At 39.9% G+C, this 26842-nt stretch overlaps 3 protein-coding genes across 3 annotated transcripts in view; 2 read left to right on the top strand and 1 right to left on the bottom strand.

The window, feature by feature from the left end:
- The window catches only part of LOC110214103 (uncharacterized), an 18321-nt gene extending 5250 nt beyond the window's left edge, over nt 1-13071 (bottom strand). Inside the window, exons 1-4 of the mRNA XM_020994789.2 lie at nt 12939-13071; nt 2988-3079; nt 1461-1587; nt 678-791 (exon numbers count right to left, since the gene is read on the bottom strand). Coding sequence (XP_020850448.1) covers nt 678-791; nt 1461-1587; nt 2988-3023 — 277 coding nt within the window. The 5' untranslated portion in view covers nt 3024-3079; nt 12939-13071. The remainder of the gene's footprint in view (nt 1-677; nt 792-1460; nt 1588-2987; nt 3080-12938) is intronic.
- LOC110214102 (uncharacterized) overlaps nt 1-26842 on the top strand; it is a 46630-nt gene extending 19788 nt beyond the window's left edge. The window contains exons 2-3 of the mRNA XM_078153883.1: nt 1836-1840; nt 22715-26842. Coding sequence (XP_078010009.1) covers nt 1836-1840; nt 22715-23395 — 686 coding nt within the window. The 3' untranslated portion in view covers nt 23396-26842. The remainder of the gene's footprint in view (nt 1-1835; nt 1841-22714) is intronic.
- LOC144457209 (uncharacterized) lies at nt 12789-24812 on the top strand. The gene is made up of 5 exons (XM_078154528.1): nt 12789-13524; nt 17910-18001; nt 18624-18750; nt 19572-19685; nt 22203-24812. Exons 1-5 carry the CDS (start codon nt 12789-12791, stop codon nt 22271-22273), a joined length of 1140 nt encoding a protein of 379 aa, XP_078010654.1. The 3' UTR covers nt 22274-24812.

Below are 26842 nucleotides of genomic sequence, written 5' to 3'. Positions count from 1 at the left end.
AGGGAGGTAAAGATAAGCAAGGAGTGAAGGAGCTGAACTGAGGATAATGGATAAAGGAGATGAGCTCTGAGGAAGTTTGTAAAAGGTGATTATACCAGTGAGAGAAGGGTATTAAAAACAGCATACACCTTCAATACATTGTTCCCTAGATACCTTGTAGGAAAGAGATGTTTTAGGTAATTTGCTTGAAGATGTTAAATGAATATTCACATATGTTCATTACATATATCAATACTAGGGTATGTCAAAGCTTTTGTGTATGCATCAAAGCCTTGTTCTCTGAATAATCTTAAGGCTAGGGTCACAAATGCAGTCCTTTCAGTCACTGAACAGCAGTTGATGGAAATTTTTACAAAGTTAAAAATTTGACTAGAATAATGAAAGTACAAGGGAATGATGTTGAATTTTAATGAAAACATCGATATTTTAAAATTTTAAGATAACCTTTCAAATGTATTTGTAAGTCTGTAGTATTTATGCTTCTAAAGTATTAAAATTGCAGTAAGATACCCTGTACCAAAGACAATGGGGGGTTGGTTGGAGGAGATAGTTGCTGAGGCCCCTACTAGCTCTAAATCTGTGATCCAATAAATTATGCCTGGGGCCCTGCTAAGCATATAGAAGATGTTTGATAAATGAATACTTAAGGACTGAATGAAAGGTTTTTGCTTACTTACCTGAACAGTCAGCTCTCCAGGCCTCTCTCCCCTTAGCTTCCTGCTCGTCCAGGACCCAGGGCTCTTGTCCTTGCTCTAGTCGAGAGATCATGTCAGGTTTGGGCACTAGAAATCCTGCTCATGGGAAATGAAAAGAAGACTTGTCAGTCTTCAGCCCCAGAACTGTTCTGAGCTCATGACCAAGCCCTGGGTCTTCTAGGAAGAGGTGGAAGAAGATGAGAAATACCTAGCCAAGATAAGACCACAAGATCCACAGCAGGTCTGAGTATCCTAAGAATTGTTTCCTTGGGGGGGAAACTTAGGATATGGGAGGTGGGTGTGAAGGTCAAAGGATTGGCGATCTGAGCACAGAGAGCAGTTACCTCATATATGCTATCTCCAACTGGGATAGAAAATTCCATGATGTTGGTGGAGACTTCTAGAGCTAGGGCAATAAAACTTGGAAATTGGAGGAAAAGGAAAGTGTAGACTTAATTTTTTTTTTTTAGCTAGGCAGTGAGGTTAAGTGACTTGCCCAGGGTCACACAGCTAGTGAGTTGTCAAGTGTCTGAAGCCGGACAGACTTAGAAAATATTAAGGAAGTTTCCTGTACCCAATTCTACATGGCTCAGGTCTGGGGCCTCAGTACTGAAAGCAGGCATAACTTATAGTTGAATCCAGAGATAATGAGGAATCTCTAATTCCTGAACTCTGAGGTAAAACCCAAACAATAGCTTCAAAGCCTACTTTGGATAACAAAAACAAAGCCAAGAAGTCCAGATGAATCCCAGGGTTGAGCCTTACCTACAGAGACTATGTTTCCATAATTTTCCATCATCACATTCCTGTACAGATCTCTCTGAACTGGGTCCAGAAGGCCCCACTCCTCCTGAGTGAGGTACACAGCTATGTCTTCAAACATCATGGAAGCCTGAAACAACATATTTTTGCTGAAAATTCCAGCTACAGGAACAGTTCCAGTGTTGTGCCTGGGGGTGAGAAGGGAGCTGGTAGTTTGTGGTAAGGGAAGGTGCTTCAGAAGCAGTAGATCCAGAGGTTAAGTCTTTGGGTGCAGATGTTTTCAAATCTACATGAGTATGTGTATAGTCATATGCATGTAAGTGTTATTGTGTATCCATATGAAGAGGTAGAGGTGTCTACCCTCTTCTTGGTTGAGAGATGGGGTAGAAATGGATAGATTTTGGGGAAATGAAGAGAGGCTATGATGAAAAGACCACTGAACTTGCAGTGAGACCTGGATTCAAGTCCCAGCCCTTCCACTAACAAACCTTGTTACACATCAATCACTTCTTTAAGTCTCTGCTGCTTCTTCTTTAAAACGAAGGGGTTGAATCGGTTGGTCTCTAAGATCTTTCTTCCAAACCTCTCTAGAGTGACTTCAAGATTGTAGAGCAATCCCCTCCTACTGTTGCCAAAACATCATTACCCTCTCTCTGAATTGCAACATGTTCAACTTTGGGTAATATGCAGTTTTGCCTAGCTGGATGTGAGTATAACTTTCTACAAATGTAATCAACTGGGAGGAACAGTAACTTCTCTGATGACAATTTTTTGGTTTCCTGTATTGCCTTACCAACATGGCGGATACGGAAGGCTTCCTGTGGAGCTTGCACTTAAACTGGCCTTTAAAGTGGCATCTCAAGAGCATGATAAGTGTTGCTGAGGTGGAGAGAGCAGAAGAGACTAAATGTTTTTGAGAAGAAAACTGATATGACCTGGAAGACTACTCTGTCAGTGGAAATGAAACAGGCTTGTTTCTATGATATCTTCTGACTCATTCATTACTTAGGATACTGTTGTTTAGTCTCCATTTATGTCTGTATTTTTCATTCATATTTCTTTTTTATCTGTGGCACCACTATCTGGTCTGCTATGTTTGTAATTCTGGAATTGCCTTTGATCCTTCATTTTCTTTCATCCCCCAGTTACTAGATTCTGTTGATTCTATGTTTGTACATCTCTCACATCCATTTCTTTCTCTTTATTCCCACTGCAGCCACCCTAGAATAGTAACCCTCACTCAGAAGGAGGCTTAAGTCGAGAAAGATGAGCTCAATTCTGGACACAATGTGTTTGAGGTACCAGTGGAACATGCAAGTGAAGATCTCCTATAGGCCACTGGAGATGCTGGAGATGTGCACGTGTGAATGAGAGAGAATGCATGCATATGCAATGTTTTATTCCCAAGTTCCTAGGCGACGGATTAAGATCTCTGGTCTTTGGGTGGGCAGTACAATTCCAAATTGAGGAAAGAAGCTGAGGCCACACTAGTACCATAACAGTAAATGGTTTTCAGCAAGGGCAGCTCACCTGTTGCCCAACTGGTAGGGGTTCAGCCGCCATCATCTAATTTCTTAGGACCCCCTCAGAAAGATAGGCAGGAATTTGAGGAGCAGTTAAAACTAAAGAAAAAGGAAGGAGCCATGAGTGAGAGTAGATTACCCAAGAAGACTGCCCCACTACTTCCCCTTTGGCTTCTCTAGTCTTCTCCTGGAAGTCTCCAGTGACCTTGTGATAGATTCCCCTTCCTACCTTGTATTGACAACAGAGATCTAAGTTTATCAATTGTGCAAATGACAGACTGAGAGAGCCACGACTATGGATATAACTAGTTCACATGGCAGACAAGGTGTGTGAAACTCTTGGACTGCTCTATCCCAAGAGTGTCACAGAACACCATTCAGGGATTAAGATGAAAGAACATCCAGTCTACAATGATTACTGGATGGAATCTGAAGTTACTAAAATTTCAGGAAACCCAATTGTTTAAAATATATAAACATGTATCTAATGCAAAAGGAACATTCTGTATCTTTTGAGTTTCCAGAGGAATAAGATGACAAAGGGCAGTAGGTCCGTAGCTAAAAGGATATGAACGGAAGTCTGCACGAGAAACACAAATGATAAATCATCAAATGTGAAAAAGGTTCAAATCTTTAATAACTAGATATGAAAACAACTGAGAAACCAACAATACTTCGATGACTTTGCGATCTTGTTGACATGTATGTTCCTGCCATGATATAGATTACAACCAGAATCATTGAAGTACTCAAAACCTGAAATAATGTCTGAAAGAATCTGCTAACAGAGACCAAATCTGGTCTTGGAGAACAGATAATGAAACACATTCCCCTCTCACAATAGAGGTGAAAGATTATGGGAACTGAATGCTGCATATGCTAACTGACATGATTATTCTGTCTGTGAGTATTGTTCAACTATTTCTTTATCATCAGGGAAAGTTTGATGTTGGAAGGGGGAAGCATACTAGGAAATGACAGCAATGGAAAAAAAACCCCAAAAGGAATCAATAAAATAGTAAACAAAATAAAGAGATCTGCCATATGCTACTCTAATTCAGGATGGAATCTATTGAATTTCTCATCTCAGGAGTGAGAAGTATAAGCAAGGATGAAGGTGCTGTGGGTCTCCTCTGTTCAAGATGCCCAAACATCAGTGGTTTGGGGCAGATAAGGTAAAATCTATGAGCTATCATTCCATCTAGGTACAACTTCTTTTTTGTCATTTCATTTAGGCTGAGAAAATCAAAATTGATGTGATTTTTGTTCCTTTAGTAGTTTGTCTACTCATTAGTCAATGCACAGGGATCTCACAATTTTATCTTACCAACAGCCAAGCTGATAGTGTTCTGCTACTCTATAGCATCTCTGCAGAAGTAAACAAAGACTGCTTAGGACTGGGGGCCATGCTGTATTTTCCTTTATTTCATGAATTTCCTGGGCAAAGAGTTCATGATTAGGTATCTGGCTTGCTTGAAATGAGCATCTTCATATTTAGTGAGGTCATTCCTCAGGAAGCAGTTTGTTGCCTCAATCTACTAGAAGCCTCTCTAGTATGGCCAACCCTGCCAGAGCTTGCTCTGCTGTGGCACAGCCTTTGAGAATCTGCAGCTACTTCCCTCCAGAATGAGGCCCTGGAGAAGGGCTTGGTGGAGAGAGTCAGAAGTATGGAGAAAATGTACATGACTTCACACAAAGATGAACAGTAGGGACCTCACAGAACCAGAGACCCTCAGAATTCAAAAGTACCCTAGAGGCCTTCTGCTCCAACCCAAATCCCCAAAATAATGCCCTTGACAATATCTCCAATAGGTGGTCAATCAGTCTTTATATTATGACTTCTAATGAGGGAGTGCCCACTATCTGCTGAGTAGTTCGTTCCACTTCTGAATAGCTCTAATTAGAAAAAGTGAAAATCTGCATATCAGCAACTTCTACTCATCTCTATCAGTTCTGTCCTCTGGGACTAAGCTTGAGCACAACTATGATATCTTAAATGTTTTCCTCTCTAGACTAAACATCCCCAGTTCTTCCCATCGATTTTCATACAGCAGAATTTCTGGGCTCCTTACTACCTTCCTCTGGACATGCTCCACATTGCCAATATCCTTTCTAAACTGAACTGAAAACAATACTCCAGAGGTGGCCCAACTGGGATAGAATACAGCAAGATTCTCTGACTTCCTATGTTCTACATCTAGACACTACATCTTCCCCCCACCCCCGGCAATTGGGGTTAAAGTAACTTGCCCAGGGTCACACATCTAGTAAGTGTCAAGTGTTTGGTCTGAGGCCGGATACGAACTCAGGTACTCCTGACTTCAGGGCCGGTGCTCTATTCACTGCACCACCTACCTGCCCCTACCTCTCCTCTTAATGCAGACTAGTATTACTATTAGCTTTTTGGTTGCCACCATGCCCTTCTCTATTACTATTCATATTGAGCTTTCAACCTGATCTTTTTCATACAATTTGTGTGGAAAACATCAAAGTCAGAATACCTAGCATTTATCTAGAGCTTTAAGCTTTGTAAAACACAATAAAATACTGTATTATCAATACAAACATCTCATTTTGTCCTCACAACACTGGAAGGTGTTGTTATTATACTGACTTAACAAATAAGGAAACCAAGGCAAACAGAGGTTAAGTGATTTGCCCAGGGTCACACAACTAGTAAGAATATAAGGGGAAAAAAAGAATATAAGGATAGATTTGACCTTGGGTCTTACTTGGGTCCAGGTTCAGCCCTACCATGGAAACATACTTCTTTGACAAATGGCTAAATGCCCTAATTCCTAACAACTAGTGCCAGTCACAAGAACACTGCTTATATTCTTACTTGAAGCCTTTCTAGCCCAAAACTTGTCAGTTTGTGCTCTACTAGTATAATCTCCAAAAAGCCAGGATCTATTCCATGCAACCCTGAGGTATAAGAATGGGACCTTAGTGGAAACTGTTAGCTGATTAATGATAAATGCATTCAATTCCTCAGTTAGAAACTGGTAGCAAAGTTACTACTGTTCAGTTCTCCATGGCTCCAGTGATCCTCTTCTGGCCAGGTCCTTGAAAATAGTGCCTACTGTCAAATTCCATACCCAGGGAAAGGCCCAGAAATAAATTTCTTATGGGTTTAAGAAGTGAAGAACAGACTAGGAAACCAGGTAGATAATTCAGAGATTGGGTAGACTAATGGGAAACGATGGAGCAAATTACATTGGATTGTGAGAATTTTTAAAAGAAAAACTTTATCTTGGCCCTGTCACTGTAAGCTAACAACTCTATCACTTTACTGTTACATGTGTAGAAGCTGACCACATCCAATGCCTATATTTCTTTACTAACAATGTTCCTCAGCTAACCATCAGTCTGTGTTCCATTCCTATTAATTCTACTTGAAACTATTCTCTTACAGGTCAATTGTTCTCTACATGCTAAGTCTAATAATCTTTTTCAGTTCTCAACCTTCACTCCTCTTCAGTTTTTGACACTGTTATCCCTTTTTCTTCTGGATACTTTTTTTTTAACTCTCTCCTTAAAGACAAGATACACTCTCCTGATTCTGTTGCTTCTAACCCTCCCTCTGCCTCCTTCACTGGTTCATCATCTTAATTTCTTAATGTAGGTATTAATTAGGAAACTATCTGTGGCCTTATCTTTCTAGACTATATTCCTTGGTAATTTTGCCCACCCCTGCTCTTTAAGAAAAAGATTATCAAGAAACAGTAGAAACATTTAAGGATGTCTCATCTTTAAGGAGAGAGTATCCAGAAGGAGATGAGGGTCACTGATGGTGCCACAGACTGAAATAGCAATGTCAGTAGTTTAAAGGAGAAAACTGTTTGAATTGGGACATGTTTTTTAAGTTTGATGTGCCCATTAACATCTGGGTAGATACCACAGTTGGTGATGTGGGTTGGGAGGTCAGAAGCAAGGTCAGGCCTAGAAAAAGAAATCTGGGAGTCATCTGCACAGAGATGACTCTCAAATCCCTCCTACCATGCTCATAACTTTAGGGTTATCTCTACATTTTCTCTTTCCTTTGACTACCAATTACTAGGTCCCATTGATTCCATTTCTGCAATAACACCTAAATCTGCTTTCTCCTTTCTACTCCCACTGCTATTTACCCCAGTTTAGGTCTTCACTACCACCTACCTAGACTGTTGTAATAGATTCATGATACTAGCTTTGTGATGATAGGTCACTTAAAAAGGATTAAAGGATATAAACAGGCAATTTTCAAAAGGAGAAACAAATTATCAATAAAGACATGAGAAAGTATTCAAACTCTTTATTAAATGAATCCATATTAGATCTGTGAAATAACTATCTTACACTGAGTAAATTGATAAAACTCAATGTTGGCAGATCTGTGGAAAAACAGGCATCATACACTTTTGATAAGAGTTCTGAACTGGTACAATTGGAAAGCAATATGAAGTCACAGAATAAGAGTTTTAAAAAAGCTATTCAAGCCCTTTGACCCAGTGATCCTATTAAGACTATATCCTAAGGACATGTAGTGTTCCATCAGGCTACCCCAGTTTGCACTTGTAGGTTGGATCTCCTAGGGGACAAATTCTTCAGGTTCAAGATTTTCCATGGGTCCACACTCCTAAAATCATAACTCACAATCCTACCCCTATCCACACTGAAATGTTTACCTTGTCCCTATTCATTCAGAGGACACAATTAGTTCAAAGCACAAATATTTATTGAATTGTCAAAACAACAGCAGTAGCAAAACATAACCCTCATTGGATTGTGAGAATTTTTAAAAGAAAAACTTTATCTTGGCCCTGTTACTGTAAGCTAACAACTCTATCACTTTACTGTTAAATGTGTAGAAGCTGACCACACGCCTACAAACACACGCAGTTTAAGAGGGAAGAGTAGATGTACATAGAATTCACAGTGGAGAGACACAGACAGAGAACACATTTAGCCAAGACAATGTAGTACAGCCCTCCTAGAAATCCTTAAACTGTGTCTCCTGGACAAGCTGTCCACTGGACTTTCTGAGCCTACTCCTGGGCTAGGGGCTTGAGCACAGTCTCCACTGGCTCCAGCTTCAGGTTCAGCTGACATCCTGGAATAGGATTCTGCTATGCTCTCTCAAAAAGCATTGCTGTCCATAACCCTATCATCAGCACGAGCCTAGGCTAAGGCCTGGCATCTTCTGAGCAGGATCCTCACTTCAGGCACTGGATTCTCAGATCCTTGTTACCACAACTCAAAGCTGCTGCTGGACCCAATGTCTCCTCTGGCCATGTACTCCTGCTGTAATCCTTACCCCCTGCTCCATGCTGTACTATGGAAAAAGCCCAAGAGCATCTTCAAGAAATGATTTTTCCTCCACTGCTTATTATTTTCTTGACTCCTTTTCCTAAAAGCTGTCACATCTATCTTCAAGTATACCAGGGGTATGGCTGATTCTCAGCCAGCCAACTGCCATGTCCTCTCAACCTGTCTTCAGCCAGTGGCTAACATTCTATAATTCCATTAAGTTGACTAAGGAGTTTTTTCACACTTTGTTACGTAAAATTTCTTATTTTGATCAAAGATTGATCCACTCCCTTTACAGATATATGATGGGGGGAGCATGGGAGGGAGAAATGGGAAGAGTCCTATTCGTATAAAAAACTTTAGCAGCATTTTAAATATCAAACAACTGAAAACAAACCAGGTGGTCAATGAGGGGGGAATGGTTCAAGCTGATAGACAAAGTTAATGGAATATTATTGTGCCTTAAGAAATGAAAAACATGGGGGCAGGTAGGTGGCATAGCTGATAGAGATCCAGCCTTGCCTTTGAACCTTAGTTCAAATCCAGCCTCAGACACTTGACATGACACTTATTAGCTGTGTGACCCCGGACAAGTCACTTAACCCCGACTGCCTGACCAAAAAGCAAAACAAACAACCCCCCCCAACATAAATACAATGAAATAATGAAAGACATCAGGAAGTCATGCAGAATGACCTAGTAGAAGCAAAATATTTATTTAAATAGTGCTTTAAGATTTGCAAAGAACTTTATATAAAGAGGCAAGCTGTTGCAGTACAAAGAATGCTGGAATTTTGAGTTGGAGAGGTCTGGCTTCAAATTCTGTTCCAGACACTTCCCAGCTGTACTACGACAAAGCCCCTCTCAAGCATTTTTTCTCATCTATGAAATGGGGATAATGCTTGTATTACCTACCTGGACTCTAAAAAAATAACAATTCACATTTACACAGTAGTACTCTGATCTTGAATCTCTTGCCCCATTGTCCTACTATTATCCTGGGTTATCTTGTTTTTCCCTGCTCAGACTTCTTTCACTTCAGTGAAGGAAGTCACTCAACCTGTTGACAGTGCCCAGTGTAGTTATGTTATCTAATCTTAGCCAGGTCCTCCCACCTGCATAGTAATCTTTTTATCTTTCCCCATCATCACACTCTTCCCAGCTATTGTTCTAAACCTTGTGTCTTTTTCCATTTTTGACACCACTTCTTTCTCCCTCTTTCCCAGCAGAGGTTGTTTTTAACTTTACTAAGAAAACAGAAATCCCAACCTGAGTACCCTTTTCTCTTAATTCAGCACCTGAAATCCCTCAACATTATCTCCCACTCTCTCCTTTGCTGGCTGTCCTTTTGCTTGCCAAAGGCAAACTCTTCAGTTGTGCCCAAAACCCACTACCTCCAGGAGTTTGCTTTTTCAATTATTATCTCCCTCCTCTCAGTCTTCAATCTCTCCTTATTTACTGCCGGAACTTTTCTCGCTGTTGACAAATATGCCCACATCTCCCCTAATTTTTTTAAAGCAATTTATTAAAAGCGATTAAAAAAACCATTTTATTGATGGTCTTTTATCTTTACATCAAAGTCGCTTCAATTCTCCCTTCTCTAGATTGAACCCTCCCTTATGACAAAACAATTAAGCAAAAACATCCATTACTGTCAGTGCATCTGACCACATATACAATATTCTAACCTCGTAGTCCCCTTCTTCTCTGCCACAAGGCAGGGAGAATATATTTCATTATCCACTCTCTCTCTCTCTTTTTTAAGGCAATTGGGGTTAAATGACTTGCCCAGGGTCACACAGCTAGGAAGTGTCAAGTGTTTGGTCTGAGGCCACGTTTGAACTCAGGTCCTCCTGACTTCAGGGCCAGTGCTCTATGCACTGCGCCACCTAGCTGCCCCCCCTTAGCCATTCTCTAACACATTAATTCCTTTTTCAATTATATTGAGTTTTGCTTTCCTTTAACTTTTTTTCCCCTATTTACATTGTTTCAGTCCCTCTTGTTTCTTGGTTCTGCTTGTTCTGGATCAGTTCACACAAATGTTTCCATGTTTCTCTGAATTCTTTATTGTTTCCCCCATTTTTAAAAAAAAAATCACTTGACACAATGGTTGTGTCAGTCAGTTTTCCCTAAATATTCTTTGTTATAAAGGAAGACTGTGAGGAAAGGAAAAGTCTGCAATATCTTTTCTTTTTAAAGGGATAAGATTTTTTAAAAGATCATTTGAAGCTGTAAACCCTTCAAACTATTCTCTCCTTTTCTCCTTTTTGGGGTGTACTAAAAACTATTATATTTGTCACCTCCAGTTCCTCATTTCTCACTCACTCCTCAACCCCTTACAATCTGGCTTTCAGTCCCACCTACAGATATATCTTTTTCTAAAATTATCAATGCTCTTTAAAAAAATGGTATTTATGTCTATTGTTTTTATATCACTTGTTTCCCAATCTATCCCTACACTTAATCCTGTCAGGAGAAACATTCCAAATAATAAAAGAAAAAATATAGTCCAACAAAACTGACACATCGATCAAGTCCAACATTGTATGTGGTATTTCATTCATATCCACAATTCCATGTCTCTGCAAAGAAAGGAGAAAGGTACATTTTTACATGCCTTTTAGGGGCCAACCTCGGTCCTTCTATTAATTTCACAGCAATCATTTTTAATTCCTTTATTGTTTTTCCCATTTACAATGTCGAAATCATTGCATGTATTATTTTCCTGTCTCTTCTTCATTTTGCATCACCTTATATCTTCCCATGTTTTCCTGCATTCTTCTTTTTTTTATTCTGCACAGTAACATTCCATTACATTTACATAACACAATTTGTTAGCTACTCTCCAAGTGATGGGAGGCTACTTTTAGCTTTTTGTCATCACAAAAAGTGTTCTTGTAAATATTATGGTGTATATGGGACCTTTTTATCACTGCACTATTTGGGTTTTGTATCTAGCAGTGGGCTCTCTGGATCCAAAGGTGTGGACATTTTAGTCACTTTCTTAGCATAATTCCAAATTGCTTTTCAAAATGGTCGGATCAATTCACAGCTCCAATAGCAGTTTACGAGTTCTCCAGTTTTTCAACAGCCTTCTACAACAAATCAATGACCTCTTAATTGCAAAATCTGGATGGCCTTTTCTCAGTTTTCATCCTTCTTGACCTAAATGTAGTTTTTCATATTATTTACAGAACTCTTTTATACTCCCTCAGTTTCTGTGACATTGCTTTCTCCTGGTTTTCTTCCTACCTGTGTGATAGGGCAAGCATAGATGTTTGTGGCTTTATGCATGCCTATAAAATACAAACTCCTCACTGTGGCACTAAAAGTCCTTGATTGGCTCTAGCCTACCTTTCCTGACTTATTTCACAGTCCCCTTACTATACTCTATGTTCAGTCAAATTGGCTTACTTGCTGTTTTCCTATATGTAACATTTCATCTCCTGCCTCAGGTCTTTCCCCAATTCAATCTATTCACACAGCTCCCAATGGGATTTTCCTTAAGGCAGATCTGACCATTTCACTCCCCAACTCAATAAACTCCTGTGGTTTTTTAATACCTAGGGTATAAAAAATAATTCCTCTTTTTGGCATTTAAAGCCCTTAAAAATCTGGCCCAAAACTGCTTCTTCAGACTTACTATACACTACTCTCCTTAACTCACACTATTTAAGTCTAGCCAAACTGGCTTTCTTAACTGTTCTTCACACATGGCTTTCCATTTCCTGATTCCAAGTCTGTGAACTGTTCCCTAAGACTGAAATGCATTCCCTTCTCACTTCTACCTCTTTTCTGCCCCACTTAAGTCTCACCTCCCCAGTACCTAGCACAGTGCCCAGCACACAGTAAGTGCTTAATAAAGGATTGCCGACTGACTAACTCCATGCCTTCTCTCTCCTCAGCTCCACTTTTTAGACTCCCCAGCTTCCTTCAAGACACAAGCACTACCTGGAAAGGGAAGCCTTTCCTGATTCATCAGCTGTTGATACTCTCTGCTTCCACAAATGACTTTTAATTTACTTACCTGTGACACGTTCTAGGATGGAAACTCCTTAAGGGGCTGTTCATTATTTTTGTCACCATATCCCTGATACTTAGTTTAGTAACTTACAAATGACAGACTCCTATTTGCTGAATTTAAGGCTTAGAACGTTTCTCTCATAACAACCCTGTACCAAAGATATCTTCCCTATTTCCTTTTTTGTTCCGATTGGTAATTTGATGTATGGGAAGCTTCCAGTATGGAAACTTCCTCCACTGATGTACATAGACAACAATTTGGGAAGAAAATAATCCAAAACCTGGAACAGATATATTAGGATTATACACATCTTTAAACATACTGAATGATCAAAAGCAAGGCCAAAGGCCGTACCTGTCCTCAAAGGGCTTATATTCTACTGAAGGAATTAGAGGTCTTCCTGACTTCAAGGTCAGGGCTCTATCCCCATTTTAGTGAAATGGAGACGGAGCTCGAGGGGGCTCAGTGATGGGCCCTGGCTGCCACAGGTTCTAAATGTTTGAGGCGGAACTCGAACACAGGACTCCTGGGCGTTCTGGGCTCCATCCGCTCGGTCTCGCAGCCCCATGCCCGCCCCTTTCCCTCAACCCCAGGCCCTTTCAAAGTCCTCCTCTTTCTTCTTCCCTCCCTCGGGCCCGCACTCACCCTCGGCTGCCGGGATACCGGACCCCGGAACGCCCCCCTCTACGGGATCGAAACCACCCCGGCAGGCCGGAAGTGCCGCCCTCCGGCTTCCGCCCCTCGGAGGACCAGTCCAATCCCAGTCCGGGACGACTCCGAGAAGGGGGCGGCTCCAAGGCGCGGCGTGAATTCTTCTGGGTGGTGGTGGGTTCGCTCGGGTGGTCAGATCGCTGGAGATCCAGACTGGGGGACAGGGAGCGGGAGCATGTCTACCTAACTGCTCCAGATCGACAAGCCGGGTCGTGGACTCGCAGAGTTTCCCCCCAAACATGGTACAGGCCATTACTCCGCTATCTCCGCTACCCCCACCCCCGTACTGGGCAACTGTTTGGTCCAGAGAAGAGCGCGGCCGAGTCAGGGGCGAGTCAGGGGCGAGTCAGGGGCTGGCGGGGGTTGAAGAGAACAAACCACCGAGGTGGCAAGGCCTCCGAGCAGCCTAGAGAGGTCATCCCTTGGCGCTCCCGAGGCCTGCCTGGATTGGTCAGATGCCGGAAGGGGCGGCCCTTTCTGTCTGCTTCTTTGGTTTGTGGGGGCCGCTCCGGAACTAAGGGTGAGTGAGTCGGGCTCGGCCCGCGGGGGGTCCCCTGTCTGCAGCCCCAGGATCTCGCTTAAGGTTCACCGACCTCAAAGCAGATCACCTCCCCACCCAAGCCTCCTGGAGTAGTTGGGGTGGCTCGGGCTCGGCTCTAAGCGCAGCCGCAGTTTAGCGCCGCCAGTCCTTCCCCCTCCCCCCATCTTTATTCTGGCTTCGCCTCCAGGGCCCCCCTCCTTTGAACAAGCGGGCGCTAGGATCCTGGACTTCCCGCTCTTTTCCCTGCCCCTGGGGACCTGGCAGATATTGGGATGCGAGTGTGTAATAATACCTCCTGCCTTTGCAGAAGGGATGTGTGGAAAGAGTCTTGGTAGAACGGTGTGATCCTAAACAAGCCGCTTAAACTCTGAGCCCCGGAGGGGGCCTCTGGTAGAACCCAGAACCAGTGGGTGGAAGGTGCCAAGGGACCAATTTGTAAAATGGGGGTGTTGCAGCCTTTATAGGATTGAGAGGAGACTCACGATCCAGGGTGTCATCAAAGTCTTAGTGAAGTTTTAAGTTAATAAAGCCTGCATGTTTAGCCTGAAGAGAAGACTCAAGGGGGAGGGGAGGCCCTATAGCTGTCTTCAGATTTTAGAAGGGCTGTCTGTGGAGGAGGTATTAGATTTTCTCTCACTGAGGAAGAACAAAAAGCAATTAGAGGAAGTTGCCAAGAGACCAATTAGGGCTTAATGTCATGAAAAACTTCTTAACAATTAAAACTGTTCAATTTTTGAAAGTTACATATTGAATTTATAATTTTATGTAAATATAATTTGTTTTATTCTAATATTTTACACTGTATGTTATAATTACATGTTACAAGATAGGCCAGGTGGCAGGGGAGGGTTTCCAACATAATTTCGGACCCCAACAGAGGAAATGGTGGGGAGGGGGACAGTTATGTAAATGTAAAAAACGTATATTTATATTACAAAGTGTTCCAAAAGTCTTAGTGCAGTTTTAAGCTTTGGGACAACCTGTATATTATATGTTATAATTATATTTTGTTCTTAAAAATAAAAGCAAGCTCTACATAATAGAGATTCTCATTTTCAGGTATAAACCCTTCCTTTTGTTATACCTTATATAAATTGCTTATTTTGTTTGGTGTTTAAGATAATTCTTTTTAAAAAGAGAAAAACAATTAGAGCTGCCCAAAAGTGAAAGGTTGCTTCCTGAGGGTTGAGTTCCCACTGCTTGGAGGTCTTCAAGCAGAGACTGGATAACCACTTGTTAGAAATGTTAATAGTGGGGATTCCTTTCTTCTGTGGGTTGAACTAGATGGCCACTGAGGTCTCTTTCGACTCTCAAGTTCGATGATTTTTTTATTCCATAGCAAACAATAAATGCTCAAAAAAAAATGACCAACTCTATAAGTATGGGTTATTAAAGATTTCCTTCCTCTGGTATGTTTAGTGATTTTGTATTGCCTTTAGGATAAAGTACAAATTCCTCAACTTGTCATAAAGGTTATAAAAAACCTTCTAAAATCTGCCTCTGGCATATCTTGCCCTCTTTGTTTCATGTTATTCTACAGACCAGCCAAATTGGTTCTCTCCCACCACTGTGTTCTATTAGACTGTGAGCTCCTTGAGAGCAGGGATTGTTTTTTGCTTTAGATTGTAAGCTCCTTGAGGGTAGAGACTGTCTTTTTTTTTAAACTTGTGTTTGTATCCCCAGCACTTAACATAGTGCCTGTTACATAATACATATTAGGTGCTTAATAAATACTTGTTAACTTGACTTGCATACCATCTCCTGTTTTCTTGAGCACAGGTTATCTCCTACTCCTGTAATGTACTCTCCCTCCCTACCCCTGAATCTTTATCTTCCTTCCTTGCTCCATTTTCTTCCATGCCCCCCCACCCCAGTTTTTGTGCTTTCTCCTTCCTAAAATTACCTTTTATTTATCTATCACTGTGGTTGTTTTATGCCCCAGTAAAATATTAGCACCTTGAGGTCAGGAATAGGTTTATTTTTGTGTTTGTATCTTGAGCAGCTAGTCCATGTGTACACTTCCTCCCATTTCCAATTGTCTGTGGCTTCTCAAAATAATGTCTCATAGACATTTTAAACTGAACATGTCCAAAACTGAACTCATCTTTTCTTCCAAACCCTCCCTTCTTCCAAACTTCCCTATTACATTTGAGGGTACCACCATCCTTTCAGTCACCCAGGCTCACAACTCAGGTCTCATCCTTAACTTCTCACTTTCACCTCCCATTATCCAATCTGTTGCTAAGGTCTGTCGATTTTGTCTTTGTAGCATCTTTTGAATATACCCTCTTCTCTACCCTGACATTTCCACCACCCTTGGCCCTCATCACCTTGGCCTTGGACCACTGCAATAGCCTGATAGTTGGTCTGTCTGCCACAAATTTTTCCCCATCTCAGTCCCATCTTCTACTCGGCTTTCAAAGTGATCTTCTTAAAGCAAAAGTCTGAACATGTCATACCATCTATTCAGACTCCAGTGGCTCCCTATCACCTCCAGGATGGAATGTAAAATCTTGTGTTTGGCATTCAACACCTTTCATAACCTAGCCCCTCTTCTACCTTCCAATCTTCTTACACCTTACTCCTGACTAGGTGCTATACATGACACTGGCCTCATTGCTGTTTCTTGAACAAGACATTCCATATCTTGGCTCTAGGACCAGGCCGGAAATGTTCTCCTTCCTCATCTCTGACTCCTGGCTTCTTTCAAGTGCCAACTAAAATCCCACCTTCTACAGGAAACTTTTTCCAATTCCTCTTAATTTTAATCCCTTCTCTCTGTTAATTATATCCTGTTTATTCTGTTTATAGCTCGTTTGGACATAGTTGTTTGCTTGTGTCCTCATTAGCCTGTGAGCTTCTTGAGAGCAGGGACTTTTTCCTCTTTTTGTATCCCCAGCACCTGGCACAGTGCCTAGTGTGTAACAGGCTATACTAAGTCAAAAGTGAAAAGGCTCCAGCCCTCAAGGAGTTTAAAGTGAATACAAAGCAATTTGTTATTCCTAGGGTAGTGGGGAGGTACCTACTGCTAAGGAGATGAGGAAAGGCCACTTACCAGAAGTGGCTTTTGAGCCAAAGTCTGAAGGATGACAGGGATTCTAAGAGGTGGAAGTAAGAAGGAAAAGCGTTCCAGGCATGGGATACTGCTTATGGGAAGGCACAGAGAGTGGAAATGGAATGTCTTTAAGGAACAACACAAGTCCAATTTGTCAGGAACCAGAGGGATTGGGAGTGCTGTGTACTGAGCTTGGAAAGGCTTCACAAAGCCTGCTCAATTGGTAACAACCTTCCCCCTCTGACCTTATGTAGCACTTTATTTTGGTTGGTTGGTTGTTCGTTCTTGAAGAGGGTCAGAATGATATCACTATGTTGGAGTGAAGGTACAGTGTGCGTCTGACTGGTTGATCAGACCAGTATGAGTTTGGAAAGCTCTACCACAGGTCTGGCACAAATAGTCCACATGCACATTTGGAGTGGAGATTTACACATCCCACGTTTCTTTTGAGCTACTGCAATTCTGCTTTGCTCAGAGAGTTTAGGGCCTTCTTTGATGTGGGCATTTAGGGTGCTGGGCAGTCCTTTACTAGAATCTCCCATGTCACACAATCGATTATATAGTACTTCAGAGAGACCTTGAGAGTTTCCTTATATCACTTCAGACTTCCATGTGAGCGCTTGCCTTGTGTGAGTTCTCTCTGTAAAATAGTCTTTTAGGAAAATGTACATTTGGCATTCAGACATGACCAGGCCGTTGGAGTTTTGCTCTCTGCAGTATTTTGAATGTTTGGCAGTTTTGTTCAAGAAAGGACTTCAGTGTCTGTTACCTTATCTTGCCAGATGATCTTCATAATCTTCCTAAAACAATTCAAAGCGAATTAACTGTGTTTCCTGACTTGATTCTGGTAGCCTGTCCAGGTTTCACAGGAATCCAGCAGCTCTGTAGACCTTCAGTTTGGTAGGCAGTCTAATACCACTTCTCTCCCACAGTATTCTAGTTATGACTTTATTACAAATTAGGATATTCTATATGCATTGGAAAGATACAGGCAGAGTGCTATGAAGGAGACATTAATTGTCTTTGGGATGGTAGGAGGTGGGAAGATTGGGTGGAGAGAAGGAAAGGCTTCATGAGGAAATTAGCATCAGAACTGGTTCTTAAAAGATCATGAGCTGGATTTAGATCTGGAAGTGCCCCTAAGGGTTATTTTTACAAAGAAAAGAAAGAAAAAGGATTTCAGTAGGATGAAAGCTTGGAGTGTGGTGTATTCAAGGCACTCACTGGTTTCTCATCTCTTCTCCTAGTGGTAATTATTCCCCACGCTCCTAACAGTATCTAATATTACATCTTCATTCTTTTCCTCCAGAGATTTCTTTTCCCCAAGCTCCTAACCATCCTTTTGAAGAGAACCCAGGAGAACTAGTGATGACAGCTAAACTCTTGCCATCAAGGCCCCAGGTGAGCTGTCCTTCCTGAGATTCTATCACTTCTTTGTCTTAATGTGGCCTTGAGTCTTCCCTCTGACCAAGGGGCTTCAGTAACTATATTGACCAAGGACCTGAATCTCAATTCCTTGCCCCTCCCCACCCCCAACCCCCATCAATGGCAGGGGCTGAACTAGGATAAGGGCTTCCATACTGCTTGAAACCTGATGGTGGCTCCTCTCTATGTCCACCCCTCTCACTCTCCAAGACAAATAGAGTTTAGGGAGATAAGCCCAATCTATGACTTTGAGAGATTTTTAGAAAATTACTTTTCCCTGCATGGGGGCTCCTAGCTATGTGTTGTTAGCCTTAATCTGGAATTAGAGGAGATGATCTTAAACTCTTCATTCTCTAAAATAATATCATAATCTGAGAAAAAACTGTTGCCTTAGTCATCACATATATATCTGCCCCTTCCCCAACCCCTGTGCACATCCCTACACATACTTTGATTCATACCTCGATATGTTAATTTAAATACTTATACTCACATGCATCCACAGTGGCAAACATATACAGGCAAATCATCAGATCTTGTTGCCTCACCCTGCTAGTGGGGCTGTTCTTAGAACTACCTTAGGAACTTCTTGTTTCAGGCAGACATGATATTTGAGGATGTGGCTGTGTACCTTAGCCAGGAGGAGTGGAGCTGTCTGGGTCCTGCCCAAAGGGGTCTCTACAGGGATGTGATGCTGGAGAATTATGGGAACATAGTCTCACTAGGTAAGACCCTGCCCTCAGTACCTATATCTGAGCTTCTTGGCTTTGTAAATTTAAAGGGGGTTTAAAGGATGTAGTCATGTTCAGGGATCATATTCCCAATCATGTCTGGGCTCAGAAAAGGCAAATTTCCTACCTGTTTCTAAGCCCCAGACCTGGTATAGATCTGGAAATTGTGAGTATCCCTGAGGCTGTACTTTTTTCTTCTTCTGAATTGCGTGTTAGAGTCCTGAACTTGCTGCCCCAGGTGCAGAAATCACAAAATCTCACAGTTGGAAGGGAGTTCAGAGACCATCTGTAATTATACCTAAATAGGAACCCCTTCTGAACTACTCCCTACAAGCATTCAGCCTCCTCTTGAAGAACTCTAGTGATGGGGAACTCACTACCTCATGAAGCCAAGGCAGCCAAGTGGCCATTTCTAACTATTAAGCTTTCCTTTATATAGAGGGAAATATATGCCTCTTTGCATTCTCTACACATTGGTGTTAGTCTCGTCCCAAGGTTTAATAGGAACATTCCTAGAGACTGAGCTCCCCACCATTCTAATGGGAAATAAACTAATTGTTCCCTCTGCTTAGGTTACCAGCTGTCTGACCCTTCATTGTCATCTAGGGTAATAATCCTGAGATCCCTCCAAATGATGCTCAGACTTTCCCAGGACCTCCTTATCATGGCTTCTATGGATATTGCATTTTTCTCACCAACCCTCACAAACTGAGGGGCTAGAACTGAGCTTAGCATAGTTCTTTGTTCCTAGATATTTACTAGGTCTCATTCCTCCTAGGATATTTACTAGGTCTCATTCCTTTCCTTATAAGCAGGATTTCCAGTGCCCAAACCTGATGTGATTTCCTTGCTGGAACAAGGGGAAGAGCCCTGGGTCTTGGATAGGCGAGGAGCTAAGGGAAGAGAGATTTTTAGAGACAATTGCTCAGGTAAGCGAGTGAAAATTTTTCCTTCAGTAAGTATACATATATTTACAGAGCATTTTCTGTTTGCTCAGTGTGTTACTAGGCAGGGATCATAGTTTCACTGAGCTCTTAAGCTGAAAAACACCTTAGAGATCATCTATTTCAGGGTGCTCAGAGAGGATATATGATTTCCCAGGATATAGTTTCTAGCTTTCAACTTAAGAATCTTGGCTCCAAATCCAGGATTCTTTCTACTTACACCACAGCTACTTCCAGGTATCATAAACCAATCCAGGCTAGGAATGACATTGTTATCAATAAATAGTCTGTTGAGAATCGTGAATTAGGTGGTGACCTCCAAACTTAATTTAATTCCCAGTGTGAAGATGAGGTTATCAGTTGCAGAGACCTTCTTTGGTTTTAAAAATAATTTTTCTGCCCCTCTTTATCTCTGTCTTTGGCTTTTCTAGAAAATCTTGTTGGGCTTATGTCCAATCTGCATTTTTCTTTGAGGTTTCATTTGTAGATGTTTTCAAGTCATTGTCTTCCATGTCTGTGTCTTTAGCTTTTAGTGAGGAGCCAAGGTTCACATCAAGATGGTAAACCCGGGTGATTAGGAAGATGGTGGAGCCATCCACTGTAATAGGGAATTTCAGAAAAGGGGAGGGTTGTAGAGGAAGATAGTTCTCTGTTGAGTCTACAGGATAGCCAGTTCAAGATGTCTTAAGTGTATACAACTTATTTTTTGCATTTGAAATTCTTAAATATCTAGGATGTCCCAAAAGTCTGAGTGCAGTTTTAAATTATTTAAAGCCATTAAAGCTTAAGGCAGATTTTGTTTTTTGGTGAGGCAGTTGGGGTTAAGTGACTTGCCCAGGGTCACAGAGCTAGTAAGTGTCAAGTGTCTGAGGCTGGATTTGAACTCAGGTCCTCCTGACTCTAGGGCCCATGCTCTATCCACTGTGCCACCTAGCTGCCCCCATCCTTATTATATTTTCTTAGAAATCCTCTGGGTGTCAGGTGGGCCCTGTGTTTCCAGTTCCATTCCTAATACATTCAAAGCAATATTTCCTGATAGAAAAAAAAATTTTATAGCTAAAAAACTAATTTCTTTCAAATAAACTCAGATTTGGGGTTCAGATATCAATGTGTTGACTCTAAAGCCTTTTCCTCTTTTGACTTTAAAGAAGTCAGAACTTTATAGGATATTTTTCAACCTTGTATAAACATGATACATCAGGAATCTGCATAAAAAAACTTACATATGACTGGACTTTGTAGCAACAAAACTGCTCTTGTCATTATTATGAAGTACTTAATTTGTCTACTGCCTCTATTATCCAGTTTTCCTCTGAATTTTTCCATATAACTGAAATTTATTTCTTTAAACTTCTAAAACTTCTTTTATTGTAAACATTTTTATAGTAATACTTATATAACTATTTTTCCCTCTTAATCTTTCCCCTAGTCAGACCACATCTGGAATATTATTTTCAGTTCTGGACACCACATTTTAGGAAATATTTGAACAAGACGGAGCACTCACAGAAGGATGACCAGAAAGATTAGAGAACCAGAGACCATGATCAAATGAAAAACCTAGAAAGGTTTAGCCTAGAGAAGAGAAGACTTAGGGGGAACACAACAGCTTGACTTCATGTATTTGAAGGGCTGTTATGTAGAAGAGATAGTAAACTTGTGATGCTTGGCTTCAAAGGACAGAACTAGAAGCAGTAGCTGGATGGTTGCAAAGAGATAGATTTAAGAAACTTCCTGTTGATTAAAGCTGTCCTAAAGTGGAATAGGCTGCTTCTGAAGGTAATGAATCCTTTTTATTGGAGGTTTTCAAACTAGAGTCTGGGTAATTCCTAGTTAGGAGGGAATTCCTATTTAGGTGAAAGTTGGATTAGATGGCTTCTGAGATCTCTTCTAGCTCTGAGATTGTATGATTCTAGACAAAGTGTACTGAATATAATTTAACCTTTTCTTGATGAGTGATGGTGATCATCATAAACATTAGTTATTGGAAGAGCACTGGTCTTGCCATCAAGAAACTTAGGTTATAATCAAAGCCATGTCACTAACTTAAGTGAGTCATAAACTTATTGGACCTGATTTTGCTCATCTGTGTTGTGAAATATTAGACTAGAAGAGGGGTTCTTTACCTTTTTTTGTGTCATTCTGTGACCCTTTTGGCAGGCTAGTGAAAACTATGGTTTGTTTCTCAGAATAATGTTTTTAGATGCATAAAGCAAAATACATAGGATTAAAAAAGAAACCAATTATATTTTAAGTACAATTATTAAAATATTTTTCAAAAACAAGTTTAAAGTCCCCAGGTTAACCCCTGGACTAAGGGATTTGTTAAGGTTCTTTGCTTATTGACTGACTGACTGACAGCTCTGACTTTCTATAATTTTATGATTTTTTTGTCTTCCCAAAAGACATTTGCTTCATTAATTTTGTCTTGTTCTTGCTTCAATAGTTTACTTTAATACAAAAAAAGCAACCTGTAATATCTGAATTTTGTATTTATTTCAGTTCATGAAATTAGCGATGAGAAGTTACCTCAAAAACTGGAACCTTCTACAGAAAAGAATTGCATGGATTGATGTCCAAGAGAATTGGGGGATGTCTTCCAGGGATTTGACTTGGGAGAAACCTGGGACTATGAAAGAGAGTTAGAGAAACATCAGGAAAATCTTGCAGTTGGGATACTGAAGAAATCCTTTTGCCAAAATAGGGGTTTTGGGCCAAACAAGATCTGCAAAAAAACTTATGTGGGTCAGAGAAATGAAAAGTGTAATGAATTTCAGGGAAGCTTCAGCCTGAGCCCAAACCCTGTTAGGTACCAGAATGTTCCTACAGGAGAAAGACTCTATCAAGAATTTATATGTGACTTGACTTTCAAACAGAATTCAAACCTGATTAAATATCAGAGAATCAACATGAGTGAGGAATCATGTAAATCTAATATATGTGGGAAAGCATTCAGAGAGAGTTCAGCCTTTATTGAAGGCCACAAAATTCATGGTGGAGAGAAACCTTATGAGTGTGATAAATGTGGGAAAACTTTCAGTCAGAGCTCTAACCTTATTGATCATCAGAGAATTCACACAGGAGAAAAACCCTATATCTGTAAAGAATGTGGAAAAGCCTTCAGGCAGAGCTCTAATCTCATTAAACACCAGAGAATTCACACAGGAGAAAAACCCTATAAATGTAATGAATGTGGGAAAGCCTTTAATCAAAGCTCTAATCTCATTAAACACCAGAGGATTCACACAGTAGAAAAACCATATGAATGTAATGAGTGTGGGAAAACCTTCAGCCAGAGCTCACATCTAATTAGCCATCAGAGAATTCATACTGGAGAAAAACCATATGAATGTAGTGAATGTGTTAGAGCCTTTAGTACCCGATCGTCTTTTATACAACATTGTACAATTCATACTGGAGAGAAACCGTATAAATGTAATGAATGTGGAAAAACATTCAACCAGAACTCTAACCTTACGAAGCACCAGAGAATTCATACTGGAGAGAAACCTTACGAATGTAATAAATGTGGAAAAACCTTTAACCAGAACTCTAACCTTACTAAACATCAAAGAATTCATACTGGGGAGAAACCGTATAAATGTGACAAATGTGGGAAGGCTTTCAGTGCTCGTTCATCTTTTATGCAGCATCATAAAATTCACATTGGTGAGAAATCCTACAATGAATGTTGAAAAACCTTTAGCCAGCACTTTTTAACCTTAATAAACATGAAGTAATCCATAATGGAAAGAAACCTTACAATGTGATGAATGTGAGAAAACCTCCAGGAAAGCCTCATTCTTTATTCCACAGTTTAGAAAGCATAGTGAAAAAAATGCTCAATGAAAGTAACAAATGAGAAGGCCTTTAAATGTAATGATTGTGGGAAAGCTTTTAGCCAGAATGCAGACTTATTTGGCATCCAAGATGTTATACTGGTGACAAACCCTGTGTATGTGATGATTTTTTTAAAACACTCAGAACTCACAATTCACAATGAACACAAATCATAATGGAAAGAAAACCTATCACTGTAACAAAAAGTGCAAGAGACATCAGGAAGAGCTCTGATCTTAGTAAATTTCTGAAAGTTTACACTGGAGCAAAACAGACTCTGGGAGAAACCATTAGTAACTCCTTGGGCTTCATTTAAAATCATAAAAGTCATGGTGGAGAAAAAAGCAAGTTCTTTCAATGTAGGAAAATCTTCAGTAAGAGTTCTAGAGGATTCATTTGAGAGAAATCTGATAATGAAGACATTTGGATACATAAGAAGGACCTGTGATTTCATTAGAGGGAAATCTGTCATCTGTATATGATTTAATAGATAATTTCTATGAGGCAGTATTTGAACTTAGGTTGTCCTAACTCCAAGCCTGGTACTTCATCTACTATACCACATGGCCTCTAACTTGAAATGAAAATAATAATTTGTTGATATAGCACTTAAAGTTTGTAAAGTGCTTTATAAATATCTTGTTTGAGCCTCACAATAACCTTGTGATGTACTACAAATATTCCTGTTCTCATTTGACAAATGAGGAAGTAAGCTCAGAGAAATAAACAGCTTGCCTGTGGTAACATAGCTATAAGAGATAGGATTTGAACCAATGTCTACTTGACATCAAGTCCAGCACTTTATCCACTGTACTACATTGCCTTTCCTAATAAACATGAACTATACATGCACCATATGGCATAGCATCTAAATAGGCTTTAAAGGAAAAACTTACTCAAAAGCCAGAACACCTCAATAGTAAGAAAGTAATTACAAGTCCCTGACATTCCTCTTTTAGAATTTTAGAGAAAAAGAAGAACATTATAGATCTAACAATGCTGACAAAACTAGATTTGATAAATCTATACTGATTATAGAATAGGAGTACTATAGGATATACTTATTTAAAAAATTTTTTCCAGTTACATGTAAAAACATTTTTTTTGGGTTCTAAATTTTCTCCCTCCTTCCCCTCCCCTCTCCTTGAGAAGATAATTTGGTATACATTATATATGTATACTCATGTAAAACATTTCCACATTAGCTATGTTGCTAGAGAAAACACAGACAAAAAAACCCAAGAAAAATAAAATTTAAAAAGTGTACTTTGATTTGCATTCAGACTCCATCATTTCTTTCTCTGGAGGTGGATAGCATTTTTCATCATTAAGCTCTTTGGGATTGTCTTAGATCACTGTATTGTTGTGAATAGCTAAGTTATTCTCAGCTGATCATAGCACAATACTGCCATTACTGTGTACATTATTCTCCTGGTTTCTGCCCACTTCACTTTGCACCAGTTCATATAATTCTTCCCAAGTTTTTTTTGTGAAACCATTTTGCTTGTCATTTCTTGTAGCACAGTAGTATTCTATCACAATCATATACTGCAACTTGTTTAGCCATTCCTCAATTGATGGGCATCCCTTCACTTTCCAGTTCTTTGCCACCACAAAAAGAGCTGCTATAGTTTTGTACATGTGGGTCCTTTTCCCATTTGTATGAACTCTTTGGGATAGGGTACACATAGTTTTATAGCCCTTTGGGCATAATTCCAAATTGCTCTGCAGAATGGTTGGATCAGTTCACAACTCCACCAACAGTGCATTAATGGCCCAATTTTCCCACATCCCTCACCAACATTTGTTATTTTTCTTTTCTGTCATGTTAGCCAGTTTGATAGGTGTGAGATGGTACCTCAGAGTTGTTTTAATTTGCATTTGATCAATAGTGATTTAGAGCATTTTTTCATATGACTGATTTTTTAACTTTAGTATTTTTATTAAATTGATAGCATGCTAGGACTTACGAATAAATGTAGAAAAGCAGAAATATCAATCATAACAATAACAATCAATGAAGGAAAATAGGAACAAGGGATACAGACCATGATGAAGGCCAACAACATTCTAATTAGTAAATCAAAGAGCAAATCATAGAAATAAAAATTGAAACAACATACCCCAAATTTATGACTAATCCTTATAGAAGTGTGTATTTCTGAAAACAAAATAGAAAACTAAAAAAGAATTCATGTAATTAAAGTAGAAAATAAACAATCCCCAAACAAGCATGAAAGAAGAAGTTTTAGAAATCAAAGGAGAAATAAAATTGAAAAAAAGGCCACGGACCTGATGTATTATCATCTTGGATTTTTAAAAGAATAACAAAATTAGTAAGCCATTATCTAATATGACCAAAAAGAGAAAAGTTAAAATGCCAAAATCAACAATGTGAATTCATAACAAATAGGAAATATAGATTATCAGAAATTAACATACCAAGTTAAAACATTATTTAAAGGAAATTTCTCAACAAACATTTATTAAATATCAAGCACTATGTTATACCCTGAGAATGCAGAGGCAAAAAAAAAAAAGCTGCTGCCATCAAACAGTTTATATTCAAGGAAACATGTATGTTGGTACTATATTATAAAGTGAAATTTAGGTTATTTTAGGGGGAGGCATTAGTAACTGATCAGAGTGAAATCCATTATCAATATATGATTTAGTAGGTAATTTCTATGAGGCAGCGTTTGAGCCTAGGTTTTCCTAACTCTAAGCCTGGCACTCTATCCACTATACCACACTGCCTCTAACTTGAAAATAATAATTTGTTGATATAGCACTTAAAGTTTGTAAAGTGCTTTCTAAATATCTCATTTGAGCCTCGCAATAATCTTGTGATATAATACAAATATTACTGTTCTCATTTTACAAATGAGGAAATAAGCATAGAGAACTAAACAATTTGCCTGTGGTCACATAGGTCTTCACATGGGAACTGATGTTTGAGCTGAGCTTTGAAGGAAGCTCAGGATGCTAAGGGGGTGAGGAAGAAGTACATTTTAAATAGGAGAAACCCTGTGCAAAAACATGGAGATGGGGTGCAATCACTGAGAAACACAAGTCCAGTTCAGCTAGACTTTAGAGTGAGTGAAAGTGACTAGTTTGTAATAAACCTGGAATAAATGCTACAGCCAGATTTAAATGCCAAATGGGTTTATGTTGGATCCAAGAGGTAATTAGGAGCAACTGGAATTTATTGACTAGGAAGTGATATGGGTCAAGTCTGTGCTTTAGGAGTAACTATAAATACAAAAACTATATGAATAAAAATACTTTTTTTCTTGTTTTAA

The sequence above is a fragment of the Phascolarctos cinereus genome, unplaced genomic scaffold (assembly GCF_003287225.1).
Source record: "Phascolarctos cinereus isolate Bilbo 61053 unplaced genomic scaffold, phaCin_HiC Scaffold_4;HRSCAF=312, whole genome shotgun sequence".
Taxonomy (NCBI): Eukaryota; Metazoa; Chordata; class Mammalia; order Diprotodontia; family Phascolarctidae; genus Phascolarctos; species Phascolarctos cinereus.
Note: the sequence above shows the minus strand (reverse complement) of the source record. Positions and strands in the feature narration are given on the sequence as shown.

Excerpts from the sequence above, each read along its gene's own strand:
- LOC144457209 (XM_078154528.1), top strand. The coding sequence starts at position 12,789 with ATGTTTGAGGCGGAACTCGAACACAGGACTCCTGGGCGTTCTGGGCTC. Across the intron at positions 18,002-18,623 it reads TCTTGCCATCAAGGCCCCAG|GCAGACATGATATTTGAGGA; the intron begins GTGAGCTGTCCT and ends TTCTTGTTTCAG. Across the intron at positions 18,751-19,571 it reads TGGGAACATAGTCTCACTAG|GATTTCCAGTGCCCAAACCT; the intron begins GTAAGACCCTGC and ends CCTTATAAGCAG.